Genomic DNA, 17615 nt, shown 5'->3' on the forward strand with positions numbered 1-17615 from the left:
ACCTGGACAGTCCGGTATTTTCACCACCTGTCTGGTAAAAAAAACAAACAGAAAATACCTAAAATATCCAGTATTTTCTGATATTTTTTTTCCTGGCCAGGAGGCAAAAATATCGGACACCTGGCACCCTAGCACCCAGGCCCTGGCACCCCCAGCCATCCGCCCCCAGATCCCACGCTTACCTGGTTCTTCAGGGAAGTTAAAAGTTCTGTCTTGAATAAGACACAAAATGGCTGCTGGCAAAAAACCTAAAGACTAAGGGGAAGCAATGCCTACCCTGGGTCTTAGTGCTTAACCTCTCCCCTGTTCCTATCCCTATTCTAACTCTGCACTCACTCTGAAAGGGGCCATGATGGTTTGGTCCCCCCCCCCCCTTTTTTTTTCCTCAACAGCACTTTTCCCCGGTGGGGGGTGTTCGGTATTTTGCAACCCTATGACTGGTAAGAAGGGTTGTATGCTGAAGAGCTAGGCTATGTCATCTGCTATGAAGGCTATGAAGGCTATGTCATCTGCATATGGGAATTTCCTTCACTCTGTATATTCATGGTGTATAAATTAAAGAGTATCAGGTCTTGGATAGGGCCCTGTGGAATGGCCCTGCACCTGAATGGAGCTCTGCTGAAGTTAAGCCATCTGGTTCTTAATGTAGGATTGGTGTGTAACATTTTAGTATGTCTGTGTTGAAAGTCTATGGGTTCAAATCAACAGCAGGAACTGGTTCAGTGCTGACCCAAATGATAGTGTAGAGGAGATACTGTCCTATCAGTAGTATTTATATAAAAGTTTAATGAGAACTGCATTGTGAATATATAAAATATATTCTATTCGCTATGGATTTTTTAAAAAGCACTTGAGATATTTGGGAGCCTAAATCCCAGTGAAAAGTCAATAGAAATTATACTCTGAAGTGCCAAAGTCACTTCTGAAAATGCGATTTATGCTCCTAAGCCATCTAAGCTCTTTCAGAATTTTTCCCCTGAGTGCCCAAAGATACAGATAGGTACCTTGTGAGGTTTTCAAAAGCCACTAAGCAGGTAAGATGTATAACTGCTATTTCCAGAAATAAAATTGCTCTGAAATAGTTTCCTAACTTTTAAGTTTGACATTGCAACCTTAAAAATGTTCTTTTAACAGAGTCATTTGTGTGTAATATTTATCTAAAGGCCATTACCTGCCAATGATTTTTATGCAGGATTCTCCATTGCTTTCTATGAAGAGGTCTGCCTTCAGACGTGAAGTAGTCTGTGGTCATTAGAAAGTGTACTCAGACTTGCCGAGCGAAACAGCAACTTTGTGACTGAAGATGCTTTAAAGTTCTCTAAGGGCTACGTCTAGACTACAGGATTCTTTTGGAAAAAGTTTTTTTGGAAGAGATCTTCTGAAAAAAACTTCTTCTGAAAGAAGGCATCCACACTGCAAAAGTGCATTAAAAAAGTGATCTGCTTTTTCGAAAGATAGCGTCCAGACTGAATGAATGCTCTCTTGCATGTAATCTGTGATTGCTATGGACAGAATGGCCACTGGGTCACCTGTGCTTTTTCCTTTTTCCTCTTCCTCCAAAAGAACTCCCTCTTCCCCGTCCATACACACTTTTTTGCGAAAAAGCTCTTTTGCAAAAAAGCTTCTTCCTTGTAGAATGAGGATTACCAATGCTGGAAAAAAACCCACTTTTTTTTTATTTTCTTGCAAAAAATGCAATTGCAGTGTGGACATTCCTCACATTTTGTCAGACAAAACTCTGTAGTGTAGACATACCCTCAGACATGAACATTCTCTTTTACATAATATTCCAGGCGCACACATAGATCTGTCTAAAAAAATTATCAGTGATTTTCCTTCTCTTTCTTAGCTGAGACTCTGATTTGTCCTGTTTTTCTGACAAAACTCTGTAGTGTAGACATACCCTCGGACATGAACACTCTCTTTTACATAATATTCCAGGCACACTTATAGATCTGTCTAAAAACAATTATCAGTGATTTTCCTTCTCTTTCTTAGCTGAGGTTTTGATTTGTCCACTTAGTTTCTTCAAAGCTGGCAGCTGCTATACCCTCACCGTGTTCCAATATGGGGACCAGCTGCACTTTTAAAATTGGCCAATTTGGACAAAACAAAAGAATCTGTCAGATAAATAGACTTGTATTGTATTGCAAAGATACATTGGTGGGATGGAAAGATTTCTTTAAAGATAGTTCTTTTCTTGGCTTCCAAAATTAACTGTGGGATTCGATTGTGTGCCAAAAGGAGTGCCATCTTTTGAAAGAGAAGCAGTGATGTCTGAAATGCCTAATTGAAATGTTTAATGTAACCTGATTCGTCTGTTCACTAAAGCAACATAGATAACTCCCCAGAGGTACCACTGTGCATGAGAGGAGACAACAAATCTAATCACCCTCATGATCGTTTCTGAGCAGTGTTGTTGTTCATTTATATCTCTCTTTTGTATCTTAAAGTTCATAACTATTTGTCTTTTTTAAGGCAAAGTTCCCATAATTTTAAGAATAATTCAGACTTCCCTGAAGGGCCATCACTTTAGAGAATATAAACAGTAAAACATCACAGGTTGTGGTTGTAGGTTCCTCACTAATATATTGTGAGGCTCAAGGGAAAATGAAGTGCCTACAGGCACTCAAGAGGTGTAGAGGGCAACACGTGACCCTCCTTAGAGCCCATGCTAGCCTATGTAGCAAATATGAAGGAGATAAAACCCTTTTGCAATCATAGAAATGTAGGGCTGGGAGGGACTTTCAGAGATCATATAATCCAAGTTCCATGCACTGGGGCAGGACCAAGTGAACCTGTACCACCACTGACACATATGTGTCTAACCTGTTCTCGCCTACAGACAACCCCCTTCCCCCCCCCCCGCCCCAACCTGAAACTAATTCTTTCTGGTAACCATGCCATACAACCACATTATAAGCATCCAGGAACTTAGCCCTGTAACCAGCTGCAGTGCCAACTCTGCCCACATATCTATACAAGTGAATTCATCACTGGAGCCAACAACATAAGCTACCAAATCAAAAGGTCATTTGACTGCACATCCAGTAATTTGATCTATGCCATCAAATGCCAGCAATGCCCCACTGCTATAAATTGGACAAACTGGATAGTTCCTATGGGAAAGAATCAATGGATACAAGTCAGATATACATAAAGGGAACATACAGAAAATCTGTTGGGGAACACTTTAATCTTCCTAATCACTGTTTAAAAGATCTTCAAGTGGCTGTCTGGTCACAAACCAATTCTACTAGCCAAATACAAAGAGGCTGTGTCTACATTGGCACCCTTTTCCGGAAAAGGGATGCTAATGAGACAAGTCGGAATTGCAAATGCTGCGGGGGATTTAAATATCCCCTGCGGCATTTGCATGAACATGGCTGCCGCATTTTTCCGGCTTGGGGCTTTGCCGGAGAAAAGCACCAGTCTAGACGGGATCTTTCAGAAAATAAAGCCTTTTCCCGAAGTGTCTCATTAGCATCCCTTTTCTGGAAAGGGGTGAAATGTAGACACAGCCGCACAGACTAACTTGGCTATCCCCTGAAGCTTCTGTTCTTACAAACATCCATATAGAGAAAGTGGTGAGGAGTCCTGTGGCGCCTTAGGGTATGTCTAGACTACATGCCTCCATCGACGGAGGCATGTAGATTAGCCAGATCGGCAGAGGGAAATGAAGCCGTGATTAAAATAATCGCGGCTTCATTTAAATTTAAATGGCTGCCCCGCTCTGCCGATCAGCTGTTTGTCGGCAGATTGGGGCAGTCTGGACGCGACGCGCCGACAAAGAAGCCTTTCTTGATCGGCACAGGTAAACCTGGTTTCACGAGGCATACCTGTGCCGATCAAGAAAGGCTTCTTTGTCGGCGCGTCGCGTCCAGACTGCCCCGATCTGCCGACAAACAGCTGATCGGCAGAGCGGGGCAGCCATTTAAATTTAAATGAAGCCGCAATTATTTTAATCGTGGCTTCATTTCCCTCTGCCGATCTGGCTAATCTACATGCCTCCGTCGATGGAGGCATGTAGTCTAGACACACCCTAATAGACTAACTGAAGTATTGGAGCATAAGCTTTCATGGGCAAAGACCCACTTCGTCAGATGCATGTAGTGGAAATTTTCAGAGGCAGGTATAAATATGCAGGCCAGAATCAGGCTAGAGATGACGAGGTGGATCCAATCAGGGAGGATGAGGCCCACTTCTAGTAGCTGATCTGGAGGTGTGAATACCAAGAGAGGAGAAGCTGCTTTTGTAGCTAGCTATCCATTCACAGTCTTTGTTTAATCCTGAGTTGATTTTATCAAACTTGAAGATGAACTGTAGCTTCTCTTTGAAGTCTGGTCTTGAAGTTTTTTTGCTGCAGGATGGTTACCTTTAGATCTGTAATTGTGTGTCCAGGGAGATTGAAGTGTTCCCCTACAGGTTTTTGTATATTGCCATTCCTAATATCTGATTTGTGTCCATTTATTCTTTTACGTAGGGACTGTCCAGTTTGGCCGATGTATAAAGCAGAGGGGCATTGTTGGCACATGATGGCATATATTATGTTAGTAGATGTGCAAGACAATGAACCAGTGACGGTATGGCTGATCTGGTTAGGTCCTGTGATGGTATTGCTGGTGTAGATATGTGGGCAGAGTTGGCACCGAGGTTTGTTGCATGGATTGGTTCCTGAGTTAGAGTTATTATGGTGCAATGTATAGTTGCTGGTGAGAATATGCTTCAGGTTGGGTTGTCTGTGGGCGAGGACTGGCCTGCCTGCCTCCCAAGGCCTGTGAAAGTGAGGGATCATTGTCCAAGATCATTGTCCAGGATGGGTTGTAGATCACTAATGATCACGGCTCGACAAATTATGGAAAACCCTACTCGCCAGACAAAAAAAGGGACTCGCCACCCTCTCCCACCCTCTCCCACCAAAAGTGTTTTTAACGGCATAAATTCCTAATAAGAATAAGAACAGTAATTACTAATAAGTTATTATTAAACATCTTATAAACCTCTACCTTTTCTCTCTGCTGCCATGTCTCCTCCCCTTGCTCCATCAGCTCCCCTGGTGCCTGCTGCCCCCCAGCCCCTCACCCTCCTCTGCTGTCCTGACTCCTGCCCTTGACTTTCCCTTGTCAGTTGTCTCAGTGCCTCTGGTTTACCCTTATCACTAGCAGATTTTTCCTAATAGCCAAGCTAAAACTCCCTGACTTCAAACTAAGCTGATCGCTTCTTGTCCTTTCCTTCGTGGGCACAGACAGAGTGAAAATCTTGTTTGGGATAAGGAGATGATAAAAACTTCAAAGCTACTCAGAGAGGACAGGGGTATGTGGAAAGTGAGCCTGCCTCCCATTCACCAACCTGCGTTGCACTTACAGAGGTCCCCCACTGCTGCCACTTCCTCCTTTCTGCAGGAGAGGAAGGGACCCTTTCTGCTTTGTAGGGGAGTGAAGCCCCTGCTACCATCCCGGTAGGACAAGGAGCCTGTGCTACAGTCTTGCCTGGCTGGGAGGCACTCCTACCACTAATGCCCCTAAATGATGGGGGATGAGAGTACAGGGGAAGGGTTCTAAGGGTGGAGCCATGAGTGACCAATGACATAGTGAGCCCAGTTCAGTGGCCTGCCAAATCAATCTATGGCATGTTTAGAACATCTATTATTGTGGCATGGAGGCCTATAGGAAACAATGTGGTGGTCTCAGTTCCTTTCCATGCTTGATACAAATATTTACAACACAAAAAATCAAGGGACATTTCCAGGGCAATAGTGACATTCTTAGCAGAGTGAGGCCAGGTCACAGGGACTGCTCTAACCTGCCCCACAAAGACCAGGGAGAACTCGTGTTGGCAGCAGTGGCTTCTTTTCTCAAGGGGCTGGGTCCAGCTCTGTGTTGGCCCAGAACAGGGAAATAGGAGGGCCAGGTAGGAGAGTGAATCTGCAGATCCCTACTCTCATTCGGGGGATTTGAAGAACAAGCCTGCCTAAGCCCTCATTCCCCCCAGTGGCAGTCACTGTGTTTGGTCACACATGGCTGGCTTAAATGGCTCTGTGTTCAGTCTGGACCGCAGCAGTTCCTTTCTGTCCCATAGAGCTGGCAAAGTCCCAGTTTCCTATTGGGTCCCTTAGCTCTTGGTGCAAGGAGGAGCCAGTGATTGCGCCCTGTGGTGCATATCAGAGCTTCTCCTCAAGTTGAGTATGAGGTGTGATGGCAGTTGGTGCATTGAATGTATAGATTAGGGGAGGCTTAGGCCCCTTTGTTCTAGCCATCTGCTGCTGATGTTGGTGTACCAGGAGAACATTATCATTGTCTCAGTATAACAGCTTTTGACATGTATGAAGACTGTAATCATGCATCTCCATCAGCATTTTATCCTTTATACTGAACATGCCAAAATTCTCAACTTTTCCTCCTAGGTCATGTTTTTGAAATGTCTTTTCATATAATGGCTTCCGCTTACATGGCAAAGCATGATGAGAATGAGCCCAGTTGACTGTTTCTCTGACAATCATGTAATTTGTGGGTGTGCTAATTAACCAAACGTGGCAGAAACACAAGATGAGGAACAAAAATTGTAACTCTGCTGCTTTATGTTACAGCTCAAACTCTGAAGGCATGGTCTTGTGAAGTGCTGACTTTTGCTACTCGCACTGAAGCCAGATAAACTAACGCACATTCAGCACTTCACAGGACACAGCCCAGTGGCTTTCAAACACACTTGCTGAAGCAGGTTCAGGCTTCTCACTATTAAACTGAACAACTTGAAGCTAATTGCTCAGACTGTAATATTACACGTTTTATTTTAAAATGCCTGTTTGAAATGCAATCCAATTAACCTACTTTGTGGGCTTTCAGAAGTCCATGGTTTGATTTTTTTAAAGTACTTAAACTGATTAAATATAGCACATTTCCTTGTTTGTTTTCGTAGCAAGAGAAGTTGGGAGATATCTGCTTTTCCCTTCGCTATGTGCCTACTGCTGGCAAGCTGACTGTCGTCATTCTAGAGGCAAAGAATCTGAAGAAGATGGATGTGGGTGGCTTATCAGGTGAGTGTAAGGAAGTCTGCATGCATAAAGGCATTGCTTTTCCACTGCATCCCTCTCCTTGGAGAAGGTGAAGAGTCTGGTATATATTCTGAAGTGCAGTCACTGGTACTCAGTGGATAGCTGTGTGCATGAGAGACCAAACATAGCTTTAAAGCAACCCAATGCATTATGCATTGCATCCAGCATTCAGACAAGATCTAAACAATTAAACAGTCAGATGACACTGCAACCTCTTTGTAATTTTTTCCTTTCCTGTTGCCTGGAGATAAATATGGATTATTCAAGAGGAAAAAAATCTGATTATACTTCCTATTGTCTTTCTAATCTCCCACCAAACCTTGAGAATGAGCTACATTTCTCTGCAATGTTTCAGACACTGTATAAACCTGTTCTTACCACAGGTCACTGAATTGGCTGGTGACTCAGATACTGGGGGGTGACTGCTTCTGCATTGCAAGAGCTTGATTGTAACTGGCTTCTGCACAAGGGTGAGAGGGACACCCTCTCTCCTGTTTCCATGTGCGGGGGCAATCCTTGTACTTGTGGGGGGACAAAGGTTGTTTCTTCCTTGCTCCATTGGGTGTGCAGTGTCTCAAAGAGGTTGGGAAAGCATGGCCCTACCCCCTGCTTGGCACAAGCTCATAGTAAGGCTGGCACACTCTGGGTAGGATCATATGCCATTCTGAGGGATGGTGAAGCCCGCACATGGGAAGTTTGGAGCAGGACTATAAATTAGTCCAAATCTCCAAAATCCTTAGGGAGTGGTGGAGCTCCAACCTACTCTCCATTCATGACTGTGTCTAAAATACAGAATCGAGCTGATGGATGAATTTCACATTAGCCGAAATCAAAATATGTGCTGTTATTTTTTACAAGGAGAGAGCTTGCAAAAAGATTTCTTTGTTCCCCTCATGTTTAAAAGAGACTATTTGTAATCTCTCCTCAGTTTATACAAACACAATGGGACTGGGGTTGTTTCTAATAGCAACTAGGACAAGTTCTAGAAATAGAAATCTTAAGTGATGGCAGTACAGTGGAGGGGGGGCCAGAGATCATACCATTGGGAGTGATCTCAATTGCCTAGGAGAGAATGGATTAAACACTCCCCTAGGTGTGTGTTTGCTTATTTCTACAAATTGGTTAGGACTAAATGGAGTTGTCAGATATTCATACAGAACCCAAGAATGTGCTCGAAATAAATATTGCATTTGACAAATATAAGGTGAGTATCAGGGGAGTAGTTGTGTTAGTCTGTAACTAAAAAAACTTAAAAAACAACAATGGTTCTGTAGCACGTTAGAGGCTAACCAAAAAATATATAGATAGTATCATGAGCTTTCGTGGACACAACCCACTTTTCAGATGACAAATATGGAGCAAGAGGCACAGAGGTTCAAATATAAAGTAGAAAAAAAAGTAGAGTGGGGGATGGGGAAACTCTGTCCAGACATTTATACAAGCGACATCATCACAAGACCTAACTACATATGCCACCGCATCAGAGGCTCACACAATAGCACATCCACCAATGTGATCTATGATATCAGGTGCCAGCAATGCCCCTCTGCTATCTATATTGGCCAAACTGGAGCATCTCTAGGACAAAGGATTAATGGACACAAATCAGATATTCGAAATAGTAACAAACAGAAACCTGTTGGGGAACATTTTAACTTGCCTGGGCACTCACTCATGAATATAATGGTAGCTAATCTCTTACAAAGTAATTTCAAGCATCAACTAAAAAGAGTCTGTGGAACTGACCTTCATTTGCGAATTTGACACTATGTCTTATGGCTTGAACAAAGACATGAACTGGATGGGCAGTTATATTCCAAAAATGACATAAAAAGCTAAGTATCGGGCACTTACTAGCCTCATTTAGCATGGACACTTTGACAGTTTTTCCACTCCACTCTTTTTCTGCTTTATATTCAAACCTCTGTGCCTCTTGCTCCATATTTGTCATCTGTAGAAGTGGGTTGTGCCCACAAAAACTTATGATACTATTGATATATTTTTTGGTTAGTCTCTAAAGTGTTACAGAACCATTGTTGTTTTATAAGGGGGGAATGTTGCAAAATGAGGAAATCTGAGTTCCTCACTGGTTTTGTAGGTCTCTGCTTTTCCCCACCAAGTTTTGGATCACCGGTATCTCCTACCATGTGCCATGTTTCTGTCTAATCAGGGAAATCAGGTGATCTCCCTTCTCTTCTGCTACTTTATATGCCTTTGGGGGCACCAGGCACCTGCTGCTCCTCTCTTTACAGAGGGACTGTCAGCCTTGGTCACAGTCACTAACTTCTACTTACAGGAAAATAGAAGATGGAAATGTGTGTTCTCACCACATCTAGCTCTGTAATAAGCCAAAAGATGGCAAGTACTTTTAAGGTGATGCATAATAATTAGAGATTCCCTGGGAAATCCTTATTTATCATGTGTTATTGGCAACGTATTGCAGATCATACCCACGAGAGAGACAACTTCATCTTGTTAAGATAGCAGACAAGAGAATATTCATAATGAGGATTCATAGATTTTCAAAACAGAAAGAATCATATGACCAGCTAGTCTGGCCTCTGGCATTAAACATCTTATAGGAAATTCAATAACTTCTGGTTGAGCTAGAGCATATCCTTTAGAAAGATACCCATTCCTGATTTATAGCTTCAAGTGGTGGTGAATTCACCCCCATTTTCTGTTGTGTTGTTCCAATGGTTAATTCCCCTGTTAATTCCCCTATTAAATCCTTTATTGAAACTTTTGCCATTCTAAATTTGCATTCTGAATTTATCTAGTTTTGTCTCCCAGCTATTAGTTTTTTATGTATTTGTCTGCTAAATTGAACTGTCATCTACTGTCAGAAGTCTCTTCCTCTTGGTAGGTGCGATGTACCGTGATCACTCATCTCTTGACCCTCTGTTTGGTTAACTCAGTAGATTGTCTTTCATTGTAAAACATTTTTCCAGACCTCAAAACATTCTTGTAGCTCTGCTCTGAATCATTTCACAGTCCATTTTGAAAGGTGGACAGCAGAGCTAGGTGTGGTACTTCAGGAATAGCCTCCTCAATACTGTGTATAGAACTAATTGCAAATAGATACTAACAGCAATTTCTTTGAGCCTTATACTGTGATCCTAAGTTGCCTCTAAGTTGCACAGCTATGAGGCTGCACAGCTGCCTATTATGTGCCACACAATCACTCAGGGCTCCTGGGGCAGAGATTCCTCTCTCCCAGCCCCAGACACAATCTAGCCCAACAAAGGACCTGCCATGACCGAGGCACCATTCCCCTGGCCTTAACCCAGTCTGGCCTAGACCTGGCCCTCTCCCGCAGCTTCAACCCAGCCTTGCCTGGATCTGAGATGGCCATGGGAGAGGCACCTCACCAGTAGCCCTAGTCAAGCCCCGGCCTCAACACGTGCAACCAAGGGAGAGGCACCCCTCCTGCAGCCCCAACCCAGCCAGGCCTGGAGCTGCCACTGCTGTGGAAGAGACAGCTCTTGCCCCCAGCCCAGACACTGCCGGGGAGAGAGAGAGTTGCAGATATATCCTTTTTCCCCATCATAGCCCAGGGCAGCCTGTACCCCAAACTCCTCATTGTCAGCCCCCACACTGCCAGCTGGATCCCTCAACCCCATGCACACACATCCCAACCCTCTGCCCCAGCCCTGAGCACCACTCACAGTCTGAACCCTTCGGCCCCACCCCTGCCACATGAATTTTGTGGTTCACATAACAAAATTCACTCCACGCATGGGTGGGAAAAATCAGCAGGAACCCTGCTGTGATTTTTTCAAATAACATTTATTTACTACAGCTTGAAACCCCAAATCTGGGACTTTCTGGTCCAACCACATCCGTGGTCTGGAAGGACCAAGGATGTTGCTGGACCAAATAGCCCCAAAGCTGAGGAGCACAAGCCAGGTGGGAGTCCCACAGTTGCTGGAGAGTCCCAGCTGGTCTGGCAGGGGATGGTCCTGTGGTGAGTGGGGAGTCCAGTTCCAGGGAGCACCAGCGGTGGCTGGGAGGAATCCCAAGCCTCAGCCAGGAACCCCAGCAGCACGGGGACCAGCCATAGAAGTGAATCCCCAATCCTGGCCACCGAGCAGTAGTGGGGCTGGCGGTGGTAGGGGGTAATCCCCAGCCCTGTCCTGAAATCTTGGCGGCAGAAGGGCCAGTGGTGGCAGGGTGGAATCCTTGGGCCTGGGAGCCCCGCAGCAGGTAGGTGGTGGCTGGAGGGTCCCAGCCCAAGAAGGCTGATACTTGGAGCCCTGGCATGGGGCCAGCAGCAGGCAGGGAACCAAGGCTCCTGGGACACCTACATCTCAGAGAGGCGCCTGACCTTCCCTGGTCCAGCAAACTCCCTGGTTCAGGACCACTCCGGTCCCAAGGGTGCTGGACCAGGAAGGTCCAACCTGTATTTTGTGTTCTAATTTATGATCAGGTTCATAACATGGGGAGAGTCTCATGACTCAGTTACAGGGCAGAGAGTCAGGATATCTGTATTCCGCTCCGGGCTTTGCTAGAAACTTACTGATGTTGGGAAACAGTAATTCAATTGTGCAATCCCATTGGAGTCATGCGACCACTCATGTGATTAAAGGGATCACAATGTGGCCCTAACTGTGTGCCTTGGTGCTCTCGTCCCTAGAAAAGAGGATACTCATTCCACAGAATTGTTCTGTGAGTTTTAGAAACATTAGTGAATTAAAAGCATTCTGTGAACTTCAGATGGGAAATGTTAGCTTAAAAATGATTTGCAAATAAGCATGTTTGGTGCTGAAATGTACCAAATGAGAGTGCACAAGGGCATTTCTGGAAGGGAATTCAATTCTGCGCTCCTTTTCTAGGACCATCCCTTCCTAAAGATACTCCTTGGCAACAAGCAAACCCAATAGGATCCAGCAGTTGTAGGGGGTCTAAAAGTCACTGACCTGAGAAGGTCAGCTGTAGAAATATGCATTTCTGCCAGAATCTGTTCATTTGGAGCCTTTCAGAACTTAAAAACTAACCTTATTCTAGGTGTTTAAAAATAATAGAATAGAATTTAAATAAAAAATAATCAAGATGATGGATCATACACGGCAGTAAATTACAGTCCTCCAAGCTACTGACCATCATCATTTTGCAGCACCTGAATTGAGACCCCCTCCAAAATAATTTGGTTTGCCTAAGAGTCACAAGTAGCAGTTAATACAATATCACTAATATAAAAACTGAGACCTTGCCTATGCTATAGTTATAAAATTCAGCCTTTGACAAGCAAACAGTGTAGCTCTTGCCCACGTAAGTCCCCTGCTATGCTGACCAAGCCCCCTCACTGAGAGGAGTAGAGTTTATGTGAGTGTTGTTAGGGTGAAACTGACTATGTAGACATTGTGTTCCTTATATTGGCTGTTAGTTGCCATTCTTGGCTGCTGCCTGGTCTCTTCTCCAAGCAGGGCTACCACCTGTGCTCTGCTATCCCTGTTGGAAGTCCTGCTGCCCCTTGGCTCCCTGCTGCCCCTTGGCTCCCTGCTGCCCCTGAGACGGCAGTAGCCAGCTGCACACTGGGTGTGGATCTCCCTGCTGGAGAAGAGCAACCCAAGGCAGCTTCCCCCACTCCATTTTCAGTCCCCCACAATGCCCTTCTTCAGTCAATAGAAGCACCCCATGAAGACAAACACATTGGACAGAAGGAGGGTAGTGTATGTATTAAGGATGTTAAGAGACAGCTAAATGAATAATAGTGTAGTTGATAGCAGTGTTCACTCTAGGCTGCATGCCTGTGCGGCCATGCACTACACATTTTAGGTCCGCCCATGTCATTTTAAGAGCTGTGCAGCATCACTCACCACTTACCTGCCTGCTGGAATGGAAGGTGAGTAGTGGAGGTCGTAGCAGCAATGGCAGCTGGTGACCTGGTGAGTTCCTGGTGGCGGGCAGCTGCCCTTTTGCTCCACCTGGAACCGGGGTGCATGAGGTGAGGCAGTTCTAGTGAAGCTAAAAATAGCACCGCAGGTGGCCTCTGCTCCAGTCCCTGCATGCAGACCCACTCCAGGAGCAGCTGGGAACAGGGCTGCGGGAACTTCTGGACCCAGGACCATGATACTAAAAATAGTGCGGCCCCAGCTCCAGCCCTGCAAACTGCTTTTCACATTGAAGGTAGAAAGTTAGGGAAGGGGCAGGGAGAGAAATAAGGGGAAGGTGGGGAAAAGGAGAGGAAGGGACTTGTGCTGAGGGGAGAGGAGTGGGACAGGGCAGGAGAAGAAAGAGACAGACACCAAGTGGCAGGGTGGAGAAGAGATAAATGCCAGGGACCAATGAGGTAAAGAAGACAATGAGGTAAAGGCTAGGAAGGGAGAGGGGAGGGAAGGTGTCAGTGGAGACAGGATGATGCTGGGAGAGGAAAGGGGAGGGACAATAGGAGGAAGAGGAGAGGGGAGGAGTGGGTGCCAGCAGAAAAGGGTTTGAAAGAAGGGGTGGGCATGAGGAAGGCAGGGAATGGAGCAAGTCAATTGTCAGGGCACAGAGGGGGTGAAGAAAACTGGGGCAGAGGATGGTGAGGGGTGGGCACCAGAGAGAAAGAGGGCAAGGAGGGCAGGGGCAGTGAGGGAAAGGGGAGGCACCAGGATGGTGCAGGAGTAAGAGAAGGTGCAGGCACCAGGAGATTGTGGGGGCGAAGCAAAAGGGGAGACTCATGGAGGAGAGGCACGAGCACCAGAGGAGAGAGGCAGGGCAGGTGGGTAGAGGGAGGTGTTAGGAGAGGGGATGGGGAGGGATAGCTACAGATGATCAGAGGAGGGGTGAGCACAGGGGGAAGGGAAGGGCAGGTGCAGGGGTCAAGGAGAAAGGGAGGTGCGCAGATCCTCAAAGGTCTGAGGGGAGTAAGAAGAGCAGGAGCCAGGACAGCAGAGGAGGGAGAGGGATGGGAAGCAGCAGCAGGCACCAGGGGAGCAGATGGGGCAAGGGGAGGATGGGAGATATGGCAGTAGAGGGGAAACGGGAGAGGTTTATAAGATATTTATTAATAACTTGGGTGCCATAGTGGCACACATCTGAACAAGCACATATGAGCTCAATACTGGTGCACAAGACAAAACTCACTCCTTTCATGGATGGTAAATCTTAGAGGAAACACTGATCAATACAATTTGTATCAACTACATAATTAGTTGATAAGGCTGTACAGTTTAAATGTCGTAGGAACTGGGCACGCAGGCAGCCCATCTCCTACAACATTTAAACTGCAGAGATGCAGTGGGGGTAGGTGCTACAGAGCCAGGATCGCTGAGGTTCTGTATTTTAAATGTAGTAAAATACTACATTTAAAATGCAGAGTCACAGCAGTGCCTGACTGGTGCGAGTCAGAACTGAGCCAGACTCGCTCAATCCTGGCTCATGCCAGGTCCAGCAGCCCTTGTCCATGGCCAGCCCATGAGCCATGAACAGAGGTTTATGTTGGAGTAGCCTCTGTTCGCAGTGGCTGGGGCTGGCTGTGGACAGGGGATGCTGCCGGAGTAGCCTCTGCCCTCAGCAAACCTGGACCCATCGCAGGCAGAAGCTGCTTTGCAGCAGTCTACACTACCTCCCACACCTCCAATAGAGGCAGCGGGGGGGCAGGCAGCACCATGGAGACAGTGGTGGGGGAACCAGCTTTTAAGCTGGCTCCCCACTACACTGGCTCTTGTCCCCGCATTGCTGCCTCTGATACAGAGGCAGCAAGGAGGTGGGGGGGAAGCAAGCAGTCGACTCAACTACTCGGTTGTCAACTACTCGACTACTCACATCCCTACTGGGCATCAGTAATTACTATGTGGGCTGTAAGTCAGGCTAACATAGGTCAACTTATCTTTGTAGTTTAAAGTGGGAGACTAGTTTTTCCTAGTGAATCTCTCTTTCATAGAAATCAAGTAGAAGCAGCTTTCCAAAACAAGATCCAGATTCTGCCCCCATCTCACACTCAATAGCAACTTACTCAGCAAGTAAAACTACTCTTGGAATAAAATGTTGCTCAGTCGGAGTGGCAGGATGTGATCTCAACCAATAAACTCCTTTCCCAGTAGTGTTGTGATTTATTCCCCCTTACCCTCCCGAAGCAAAAATTGCTTTTCATTTTGTAAAACTGAAAGTAGTGCATCACAGTGGAGGTGGAAAAATGTGAACAATCAAACATGATCTCAAGCTGAATATTGCCCACACATTAGCACTTACTGTCACCTGGAGGAGGCCATTAGCAGGAGATGAAAATTATGTAGGTGTCACATGGAAAAAATCACAAAAGTTTGTGAAAGAGAGGGGAAAAAATCTGTTGTTTTTCAAGTTAAAAAACATTTTTAAAATTGTTTTGTTGCCCTTCCTGTTGTGAGAAGGGTACGTGATAGGGAGAATAAGAAGGTTTACAGCGTTATGTGACACCTGGACTCTGTGCTCCACAGAAGAGTTTGTTACTAGTGTTGCATGTTCAAAGGAGAAGCAGCATCCCAGCTTCTGTGGAATTCTGACATAGGCATGCTTCTGGGCAACACACCCTCGGTAGCTGCATCAGAGCAAGGGCAGCAGGCTTCCTTCTTGCCTTATTCCACACTTTGGGGAGGATACCTTTTTCACATGAAGGAAGCACTTTAAGGGTACGTCTAAACTACATGGCTCCGTCGATGGAGCCATGTAGATTTGTTTGTTTGGCAAAGGGAAATGAAGTCGCGATTTAAATAATCGTGACTTCATTTAAATTTAAATGGCTGCTGCGCTGAGCCGACAAACAGCTGTTTGTCGGCAGATTGGGGCAGTCTGGACGCTCCCCTGCCGACATGAAAGCCCTTTACTGACCTCCCCGGTAAACCTCATCCTACGAGGCATAACGGGGAGGTGGATAAAGGGCTTTCAGGTCGGCGCGGGAGCATCCAGATTTAGCGCGCTAAGCCAACAAACAGCTAATCAGCTGTTTGTCGTCTCAGCGCAGCAGCCATTTAAATTTAAATGAAGCCGCGATTATTTAAATTACGGCTTCATTTCCCTTTGCCGATCAGCCTAATCTACATGGCTCCATCGATGGAGCCATGTAGTTTAGACGCACCCTAAAAGAGCAAGAACTGGTACCTTCAGGGTATGTCTACTTCAGCAGTCAGCAACCTTCAGTACACGGCCTATCAGAGTAATCCTCTGGCAGACCTCAAGACATTTTGATTACATTGACTGTCTACAGACATGCCCCCCTGCAGTTCCCAGTGGCCACAGTTTGCTGTTCCTGGCCAATGGGTGCTACAAGAAGTGGCAGCCAGCATGTCCCTGCAGCGCATGCCACTTCCTGCAGCTGCCATTGGCTGGGAAGGGCAAATCACAGTCACTGAGAGCTGCAGGGCGGGAAGGTGGGTGCTTATGGATGGTCAATGTAAACAGAATGTTTCCTGGCCCACCAATGGATTACCCTCATGGGCTGTGTGTTGAAGTTTGCCAACTCCTGGTTTATTCTGAGCCAGCCTAAATACATAGACTCACACACATGAATCTTGAGCTAGTGTGCTAAATATATCAATGAAGACATTATGGCTTGGGCTCGAGCTTTGGCTTGACCCTCCTACGCTTGATATCCTGAACACCAGCCCTTCCACCTTGCTATTTTCAGCATGCAAACTCAAGTTTATGTTAGTATGAGTCTGACTAGCAGGGCTGGGAGGTTTACTCCCTGCTTCAGTGTAGACATACCTTCAGTCTTCTCCCACCCTTCTTCTCCCACATAGAACTGAGCACAATATACATAAGAACATAAGACTGGCCATACTGGATCAGACCAAAGGTCCATCTAATCTAGTATCCTGTCTGCCCACAGTGGCCAATACCAGGTACCCCAGGGGGAGTGAAACACAGATAATCATCAAGTGATCCCTCTCCTGTCATACATATCCAGACAAACAGAGGCTAGGGACACCATTCCTACCCATCATGGCTAATAGCCATTGATGGACCTAACCTCCGTGAATTTATCTAGCTCTTTTTTTACTCCTGTTAGGGTACGTCTACACTGTAAGCTTGTTTTGGAAAAAGCTATTCTGGAAGATATCTTCCAGAATAGCTTATTTGGAAATAGAGCATCCACGCTACAGGGAAAGCCTCAAAGTTAGTCCAAGGCAGACTCCCCTAATGTGGATCTCAATTTAGAGCCCCAGGAGACACTGGGGAGGAATAATTAAGAATGGCTTTGGTGAGGAGCTATTTCAACATTGCTGCACTGCAGCATCCAACTCTTCTGAAAGAGTTTTTTCAGAAGAGGCATTATTCCTCATGGAATGAGGTTTACCAACGTCAGAAAAAGCCCTCTGTTATTTCGATTTTCTTTCAAAATAACGCAATTGCTGTGTGGATGCTAGTATTTTTTTCTGGAATAATGGCTGTTATTCCAGAATAACAGTGCAGTGTAGACACACCCTTAGGCTGTGTCTACGCTGGGCCACTTATTCTGGAAAAGCAGCCGCTTTTCCGGAATAAGCTGCGAGCTGTCTACACTGGCCCCTTGAATTTCCGGAAAAGCACTGACGATCTACTGTAAGAAATCAGCAGCTTTTCCGGAAAAACTATGCTGCTCCTGCTCAGGCAAAAGTCC

The 17615-nt window shown here is 45.7% G+C and overlaps 1 protein-coding gene across 2 annotated transcripts in view; it reads left to right on the top strand.

The window, feature by feature from the left end:
• The window catches only part of SYT1 (synaptotagmin 1), a 523899-nt gene that overhangs the window by 434441 nt on the left and 71843 nt on the right, over nt 1-17615 (top strand). For both annotated transcript variants that reach the window (XM_075932323.2, XM_075932321.2), the window contains exon 9: nt 6916-7033. In XM_075932323.2, the coding sequence (XP_075788438.1) occupies nt 6916-7033 (118 nt within the window). The remainder of the gene's footprint in view (nt 1-6915; nt 7034-17615) is intronic.

The sequence above is a fragment of the Pelodiscus sinensis genome, chromosome 1 (genome assembly GCF_052426305.1).
Source record: "Pelodiscus sinensis isolate ZL-2025 chromosome 1, ASM5242630v1, whole genome shotgun sequence".
Classification (NCBI taxonomy): Eukaryota; Metazoa; Chordata; order Testudines; family Trionychidae; genus Pelodiscus; species Pelodiscus sinensis.